Here is an 8,270-nt window from a genome sequence, read left to right as displayed (position 1 = left end):
GATACAAAGGTCATTGAGAGAAGATACCATCAACTCAGTATGTAATAATTACATATTCTTTAATATTTAAAATAATTCGTTTATTATTAAATGATAAAGGAATACAAAAACGAATATATCAGCTTTAATAAGAACATGTGTTGAATCAATGTCACATTATTCTGTTTTGTCATTAAATATTTCTCTTTTTTCACATTCACTTCAGCTTATATCTAAACTCATTCGATTCTATCCTCAATTGTTTAACTTATTCTATAGTTCATTTAGGGATTTATGTATTCAACCATACATTGGAAGGTTTACTCCAATTCAGTTGGAAAATGTATCAATATTAGTAGAGTTTCATGTCAGTAAAATTGTTGAAATTGCTATTGAACATAATGCAATAGCTAGCATACCAATGCTTTATCCTGTTACATCACTTTTTAATGTTCATTCAGAACCACCACCAAGTAATTGTCGAGTAGTAAAAAAGATTGTTGATCGATATCCTGGAATTGAACGTTTAAGTGGAGATCAATTAGCAGAAATTCTCATTAATATAATTGAACGTCCAGTCCCAGACTTTCCATATCGATATAATATGCCACCAATAATGATGTCACATTTTTATTCAATTTGGACTGCTTTTACGAATAAAATGGAAGAAGGTATGATAGAAGAAGATAGAGAGAATGATAGATTTCAAGAGAAAGAAAAAGAAGTAGTAACTAACAGATTAATTAGTATGGAAGAAATCAAACTTGAAGAACAAGAAGAGGTTGAAGTTGTTAATACTAATTTAATTGATCTTCAAAGAGATGATACACTTTTAACAGTAGTTGAGTTTGCTACAGATTCAGTAGTTCGACTATGTCATAGTTATGAACAAAGTTGTCATCCTGATGAAAAAAGACTTTGTGAAAAAGTAGTTTCAGATATATTATTAATGTTAATAAAAGAAGTTGATTTAGAAACTATACGTTTAGAAGATAAAACACTTGTAGATTATTTGATTTATTTTACTACAAAGGATAATTGTAAAAATATAAAATTAATCATATTTCTTATGTTTGAACTATACCTTAGAAAGTATAATGAATTGTATTTAACAGTTTTCAAAAAAATGTTGTTTGAATTAATTCATCCACCACAACCAGGACTTATTACATTTTTTAATCAAATTCCTTTTATTCCACGTGACATAGAAGAAATAGATAATATCCTTTCATTATTAAGAATTGAAAAACCAATGGAAGAGGAAGAAACAAATAACACTTCACAAAACAATCAAATAAATGAACAAAATAAAAAAGAAGAAGAAAGTCCTAAGAAAGAAGAAAAGAAAATAGAAATAACTATTTCAGACAATGAAGAAAATAATGAAATTGTAAAGAAAGTTGTTGATTTTACAATTAGAATTATTAAACAAACACCACAAAGTTATATTGTTTTATTACCATTATTAACAAAACATTTATATTGTTATCCAATTGATTTACAAATTAATGTTATTACTAGAATTTGTACTGAAATTTATCCATTTATCCCTGGGGGATTTCGTAATGGAATTGTTCCTATTTTAAAGTTAATTTGTGAATCAAATGAATATGAATATACAATAGCTATTGTACGTTTATTATATTCAATGTGCTTATACCAAAATGATTTATTAATAGAAATAATTAAACAATTACAAGATATAAGTGTTACTGATACATTTATTGATGCATTCTTTGGTAATTTAACCTCTCTGTTAAAACCATTAGTATACATTATATTTGAAGAACAAAATTTTATTCAATATGTTTATTTTATTTCAACTAATGATAATAAATTGAATCAATATAAAATTACATTACTTGAAAACATTTGTGACTTTTATCTTCCATCTCTTCCTGAACATCAATGTTCAGTTAGAGTACAAACATTAGTAAATGTTATATTATCATATTTTTTAAAAGAACCAATGAAATATACTCAATTTGTTATTAGTATTCTTCCAGTACTTAATCCTCCTTATTTTAAACAAATATTTTCATGGTTAATTAGTAATTTAGAGTCTCAACCAAAATATATTGAAATTATATTTGATCGTATAATTTCAAGTAGAGCTTCTCGTTATAAATTTGAAGATATTATTATTAATTTAATTAATTCTAAAACAAGTCATCTAGTTGAATATGTAGAAGTTCTTTGTTCTGTTGTTAAGAATCATCCAAATACTTTATTAAGAACAAAAATTAATTTTATGCAATCTATGGATATTCTTATTTCAAAAAAGACAGATACTTTTTCTTGTCTTCTTTGTCTTGTTAATATAATTAAATTATCTACTGGAATTAAATACATTACACTTATTGATAAATTACTTCGAGTTATCAAAACAAGTGAAATTACTGATACGATATTACCAGTGTTTGTTGAATTGATTGAATTAACAATTCCTTCAGGAATTCATTTATTAATGTTATTATCAGAAGAAAAGATTAGAGGTGTTATGAATGAACATCCAAAGATTGTGCAAATTATTAGAGAACTTCCACGACAAGATTATGACAAGTTAGATAAAACAGTTAGAAAAGTTATAGAATCTTTAATCAAACCAAATTGATTTTTACTTTTTTGTTTATTATTTTTTTAATAAATTTTTATAATAAAACTTAATTAATTATTTCAATTAAAGATATGAAACAACTGGAATTTCACTTGCAGCCATACGGTCTACTGCCCATGATTGGAATGAAGTAAATGGCCAATCTTTCAATGATAAATCTAATCTAGTATGACCATTACAAACAGCACGTGGACGAGAGAATGTATCAAATGTATATTTTCCATGATAACAGCCAATACCACTTTGACAATTTCCTCCAAAAGGTAAATTTGGATTTAATAAATGAACAATACTATCATTGTTATAGATAGCACCTGAATTAATTTTTGCTATAACACGTTCAAACATATTATTATCTTCTGTAAAAACATAACATGCCAATGGATTTGGATGTTGTTTAACCATTTCAAATACTTCATCAAGAGTATCATATTCAATAACTGGGAGAATTGGACCAAAAATTTCTTCTTTCATACAGAGATCATCAATTTTAACATTTTGAAGAATAGTTGGTTGAACATATTTATTTTCTATATCAACTTCTCCTCCATAATAAACATCACTTTGATCGATAATTTCTTTCATTTTTTTTGCTGCACTTTTAGTTATTATTCTACCAAAATCTTCACTTTTCTTTTGATCTTCTCCAAAGAATTTGATGAAACTATTCTTTACAGCTTCACAAAATTCTTTCTTAATACTTCGTGGAACAAAAACATGATCAACACAAACACATATTTGTCCGGCATTAATTGACTTTGCCCAAGCTATTCTCTTAGCAGCAACTTTTAAATTAACATTTTTATCAACAATAGCAGGATTCTTTCCTCCTAATTCTAATGTAGCAGGAACCATTTTCTCTGCAGCAGCTTGGTTAACAAGTTTACCAACATAAGTAGATCCTGTAAAGAAGTAATAATCAAATGGAGCAGAACAACATTCTTGAATAGCTTCTCTTCCAGTTAAATATTCACAACGCAAATACTCTGATGGAATATATTTATCACATAATTCTGCAATAAGTTTAGAAGTTGCCATAGAGTATTTACTCATTTTTAAAAATACTGTATTTCCACATGCAATAGCTCCAGCACATGGAATTAATGATAAGTTAGCAGGGAAATTCCATGGAGAAATAATACATACACAACCGTAAGGCTCACGAGCAACAAACGATTTTCCAAAGAGTTGAGCACAAACAGTTGGGACTTGTTTTCTTCTAAGATATTTTTTTAAGTTCTTCCTTAAAAAATTGATTTCATGAATAACAGAATTTACTTCAGCAACACACATACCAACATCTCTATGAAGATCTTCTCTAATAGCATTACTTAATGCTTGTTTATTATCAACTACCATTCTATATAAACAATATAATACTTCCATCCTAGCATCTAAAGGTCTTAATGCATTTGTAGAATATGATTCTTTAAGTGTTTTACAAATAATTTGAATGTCCTGGTACTTTGTTGGTTCTAAGGGTTGTTGGTTTTTAATTTGTTCTAATCTTTTATCAAACAATTTCTTTTCCATAGAATCACCAATAATATACTTTAAACCTTGAAAAATGAGGAATAAAACACCTAAAATACTAACCCCAATGAGTAAAATATTAAGAAGAACATCTGACAATGATAGTACATAAACGTCCATGAGTCTTAATCTGAATACTACAGTTCATAGAATCTTCCTTTTATTCTAAGTATTATCTTTTGTTCAAGCAAATTTTTCTTCCTCAAAACTTACATTTTATCTCCTTATCAAAAAAGTGAACCATCTCCGACAACTTTTCTTTTAGGCAATCAAGAAAAAAGTAAAATAATAGTTTAAAATATTAAAAAAAAATCAATATATAAAACATTGTTCAAATTCTTTTTAAAATCCCATTTAGGGTAAAATTCTTTGAAATTTTTTTCTTGTTGAAAGAAACAAGTTTGGTTGTTTCATAATTTTTAATAATTAAAAAGTAACAAATAGTTTATCATCTAAAACACAAATAGAAGTACTGAAAAAACAGGGTACTTTTACTTAAAAACAAAAAACAAAAGTCATATTTTTTTGTTGTTAATCTGAAAAAAACAATTTATGTTAAAGAGTTATCATTTTCCTAAACAAAAAACATTAATGAACTTAAATGTTTATTTTCATATTTTTATTTTAGTTAAATGTCTTTGTTTTTAAGTAGGAATAAAATTTAATAAGTGGCTATTTTCTTATTACTTAATTCCAACGTTGGTGTTATTCTTTTTCAGAATAATAATACACTTTGAAAGGAAGCCATAAAAATTATTAGCAATTCATTAATTTGTTATAACCAAACAGATTATCGTTTTCAATGAGTTTCAAGGTAATATTTAAAATAATATTGGTTTATAGTTAAAAAGTAAATTTATAATATGGTTTTATCCGCTTTTCTTATACAGCCACAAAACATGAAGTGTTCTTAATTATTGTTTTATTCATTAATCTAAAATAACTTGGAAGAGGATATTAGAATATAATTTTTGACACTTTTTCAATACATATAAATTTTTTGTTTTCATTTATTAAGTATTAACATTGTAATTATTCTTTAATTTAAGCTAAGACTGTTTTTTTTTAATTTAAGAATTATTTTGAGTGAAAGAAAATAAGTTTTATAATAATTAATCAACATAAAAATTCTTGGGGCATGAAAAAGATGAGTTAATAGAATAAAACTAAGGATTTAGAATTTATAACATAAATGATAATGGTTATAAGGTAGATGTAATTTTTAATAAGTTGTTATAAATTCTTTTTAACATCTTATAATTGAAATATTTTAACATTCTTTTAATCAATTTGGCCGTTATACTTACACTATAAACTCTCTTTTGTTTGAAAATTAATTTATATTTACTTAACTTTGTTGAATAATATCTATTTAATTGTAATTTTTATTTATTTAATGAATCATTTGTCATAATTACATAATAGTTTAACACATATTTTAATGATATGATTTTGCATATGACATATCATTTTGAATGATTTATTTGTATACTATTTTATTAAAATATTTTACCATAATCTATATTCTTTTACATTAAAATTAAATAAATAATAGTAGTAAAATTTCTAATATCTTGATAAAATAAGATATCCAATTAAATTATTTAATAAAAAGATCTATTGTTTTGTTTAGATATTTAAGACTCTATATTTTCGAAGATTCTAAGTTAAATATCCTTATACTGTTTGTGAAATTTTTGTTTATAAACTATTTAATTATTTTCTTTATTTATCCTATTGTCATTTAAAATTTCATTCGATTAATAATTAGTCAAAGAGTTTCAAAAAGAGAGGTCATAAGAATTAGATAAAAAATTGATTTGATACATGAATATGTGAAGATATTTGGTATTATTTATAAATAGTAAAATTTTTATTATGAAATAAAAATAGAATTGAGTAAAAATTACTAACACATAAAATAAACACCAACAAGATTGAAATTATCAAATGACAAATATGATAATATGACAATAACTTATTTGCAATAAGTAAAGTCATTGAAGTAATCTTTAGAATCAACAACTTCTCCTTCATCAATTTTAGCTGTTTCATTAATAATATCTTCATTAAAATTAGATGTATCAGTTTTATCTTTTAAAACAGGAACAAAAGGAGGAGATAATTTCTTTTGGAATAATCCTTCCCAATCAAATCCTTTAAACCAAGGATGTGATTTAATGTTATTTGGATTTGTTAAACGTTTTTCTGGATCTTTAACTAATAAATCTTGAATGCAACGTTTACAATCAGCAGTAGGATAAGAAACATTTGGAAAGATGACAGGGTCATGAATAATCTTTTGGAATAATTGTTGAATATCTTCTGAAGTAAATGGAGCATGTCCATGAATCATTTCATAAATTAAAATACCAAATCCCCACCAATCTACAGGTTCTGAATAATCTTTACCAATAACAACTTCTGGAGCAAGATATTCTGGTGTACCACAAAATGTATTTGTAGTATTTTCTTTTGTAACATTTTCTTTAGAAAGTCCAAAATCAGTTAAACGAAGATAACCATCAGCACCAATTAAAATATTTTCTGGTTTAATATCACGATAAACAATATTTGAAGAATGAAGATGTTCTATTGCAAGTAAAATTTGAGCCGCATAAAATTTAGCATCTTCTTCACTAACTTTTCCATTCTTTTGTAAATAATAATAAAATTCACCTCCAGGGCAATAATCAATAATATAAAATAAATGAGTTGGAGTTTGGAATGAGTAATATAAATTTACTAAGAAAGGGTGACGTAATTTAGAGAGAATACGTCTTTCAGACATAGTGTGTTCAATTTCTTCATATTCAATAATTTGTTTCTTTTCAATAGTTTTCATTGCAAATATTTCATGAGTAGAAATCATTTCAACTAAAAATACTTTTCCATAAGCTCCTTTACCTAATAAACATTTAACATCAAAATCCTTTTGTGTTACTGTTTCTTTAGTTATTTTAGATTTATAAATATTTGATTGTTGAGAATGACAAATAATAGATGTTAACCATAATAATCTATCTTCTTCATTTGCTGCACTTAAATGAAATGTTCTTGATGGTGTACAAATACGAATTATATTTTCATACTTCTTATGATAATTATCAACTGCTATAATATGTGTGGCAAGAGATAAATTAATTATGCCCATTAATGTTTTTTTATCTTGTTCTTTGTAATATGATAATGTATCATTGTCTAATTCAAAATATCTTTTTTTCCAAGACTTCCAACTTCCACCTTCTTTCATAAGCCATCCTTGTGTTTTTTCTTCCATTTTAAATGACCGATCTTTAAGATCTCTTTTTTTACCAATCCTTTGTTTTCTTTTTTTTTTTTAAAAAACAAAAACCAAAAATTTATTGAATTATTGACTTTTTACTTGTTTTTATATCTTTTTTCTTTTACTTATTTTCCATTGACACCCAATTAATTTCTTTCATTGTTATTAATGAATTATTATAATTACAAAGTAATAAATGTTTTTTTACGTTATGCAATAATCTGCATAGCCCAATTAATTCATTATTTATTAAAGACTGATGAATATTCATTAATAATACTCCAAAGTATGAATGACAACATTGTGGATGTTTTTTATAAACAACAAAATCACATCCATATTTAAATCCATCTTTAATAAAGAAACCTTTCTTTTTTAATTCACAATATAAATGATATTTCATTTTTTCATTTTCATTTAATAGTATATTTCGACGATCTTCTTTAAGAATTTCGTTTAATTCATTAAGATAGACATACTCAATCTTAGTAATGATACTTATAGATTCGTTTTTGTTTATCCCTTTTTGTTTAAATAAAGACTTACCAATGCCATGTTTCTGGTATATATAAACAGGATTATGGATAGTAATAAATTCATCACCACTACTCATTTCTTGTTTCTAATTGGAAGAACTTTCCAATAAAATATATTTTTCAATGAGAATCTGGAAAAATTAGAGAAAAATTAAGTTCTATTCTTCAAAGTTCTTGGTTGGTAAAGATTTTATAAAAAAAAAAGAAAACAATCAGGTCAAATGAATATAACAAAGAACTAATTTAAATAAGAATAAACAAAATTAGAATAATGCAGTTCGAGAATCGAATGGAATAGGATTCTAATAAATATATTATG

At 24.9% G+C, this 8,270-nt stretch overlaps 4 protein-coding genes across 4 annotated transcripts, besides 10 other annotated features; 1 reads left to right on the top strand and 3 right to left on the bottom strand.

Annotated features, from left to right (window-relative positions):
• The first annotated feature begins 42 nt into the window (after positions 1–42).
• Positions 43–92: a sequence feature (AT_rich).
• A 56-nt stretch (positions 93–148) lies between these two features.
• On the top strand, positions 149–2,593 carry EDI_256960 (uncharacterized protein; the record flags this gene model as incomplete). The annotated part of the gene is made up of 1 exon (XM_001737689.1): positions 149–2,593. The coding sequence occupies one exon, from the start codon at positions 149–151 to the stop codon at positions 2,591–2,593; it is 2,445 nt and encodes an 814-aa protein (XP_001737741.1).
• Positions 2,115–2,138: a sequence feature (AT_rich).
• Positions 2,593–2,664: a sequence feature (AT_rich).
• Positions 2,660–4,249, bottom strand: EDI_256950 (aldehyde dehydrogenase, putative; the record flags this gene model as incomplete). The annotated part of the gene is made up of 1 exon (XM_001737688.1): positions 2,660–4,249. One exon carries the CDS (start codon positions 4,247–4,249, stop codon positions 2,660–2,662), a length of 1,590 nt encoding a protein of 529 aa, XP_001737740.1.
• Positions 4,250–4,410: 161 nt separating this feature from the next.
• Positions 4,411–4,454: a sequence feature (AT_rich).
• An 87-nt stretch (positions 4,455–4,541) lies between these two features.
• Positions 4,542–4,562: a sequence feature (AT_rich).
• A 382-nt stretch (positions 4,563–4,944) lies between these two features.
• Positions 4,945–4,994: a sequence feature (AT_rich).
• A 464-nt stretch (positions 4,995–5,458) lies between these two features.
• Positions 5,459–5,527: a sequence feature (AT_rich).
• Positions 5,528–5,621: 94 nt separating this feature from the next.
• Positions 5,622–5,743: a sequence feature (AT_rich).
• Positions 5,744–5,820: 77 nt separating this feature from the next.
• Positions 5,821–5,862: a sequence feature (AT_rich).
• A 116-nt stretch (positions 5,863–5,978) lies between these two features.
• Positions 5,979–6,021: a sequence feature (AT_rich).
• Positions 6,022–6,107: 86 nt separating this feature from the next.
• EDI_256940 (uncharacterized protein) lies at positions 6,108–7,409 on the bottom strand (the record flags this gene model as incomplete). The annotated part of the gene is made up of 1 exon (XM_001737687.1): positions 6,108–7,409. One exon carries the CDS (start codon positions 7,407–7,409, stop codon positions 6,108–6,110), a length of 1,302 nt encoding a protein of 433 aa, XP_001737739.1.
• A 127-nt stretch (positions 7,410–7,536) lies between these two features.
• Positions 7,537–8,028, bottom strand: EDI_256930 (tRNA-splicing endonuclease, putative; the record flags this gene model as incomplete). The annotated part of the gene is made up of 1 exon (XM_001737686.1): positions 7,537–8,028. One exon carries the CDS (start codon positions 8,026–8,028, stop codon positions 7,537–7,539), a length of 492 nt encoding a protein of 163 aa, XP_001737738.1.
• Positions 8,029–8,270: the final 242 nt, after the last annotated feature.

The sequence above is a fragment of the Entamoeba dispar genome, genomic scaffold, assembly GCF_000209125.1.
Source record: "Entamoeba dispar SAW760 scf_1105229460785 genomic scaffold, whole genome shotgun sequence".
Classification (NCBI taxonomy): Eukaryota; Evosea; order Mastigamoebida; family Endamoebidae; genus Entamoeba; species Entamoeba dispar.
Note: the sequence above shows the minus strand (reverse complement) of the source record. Positions and strands in the feature narration are given on the sequence as shown.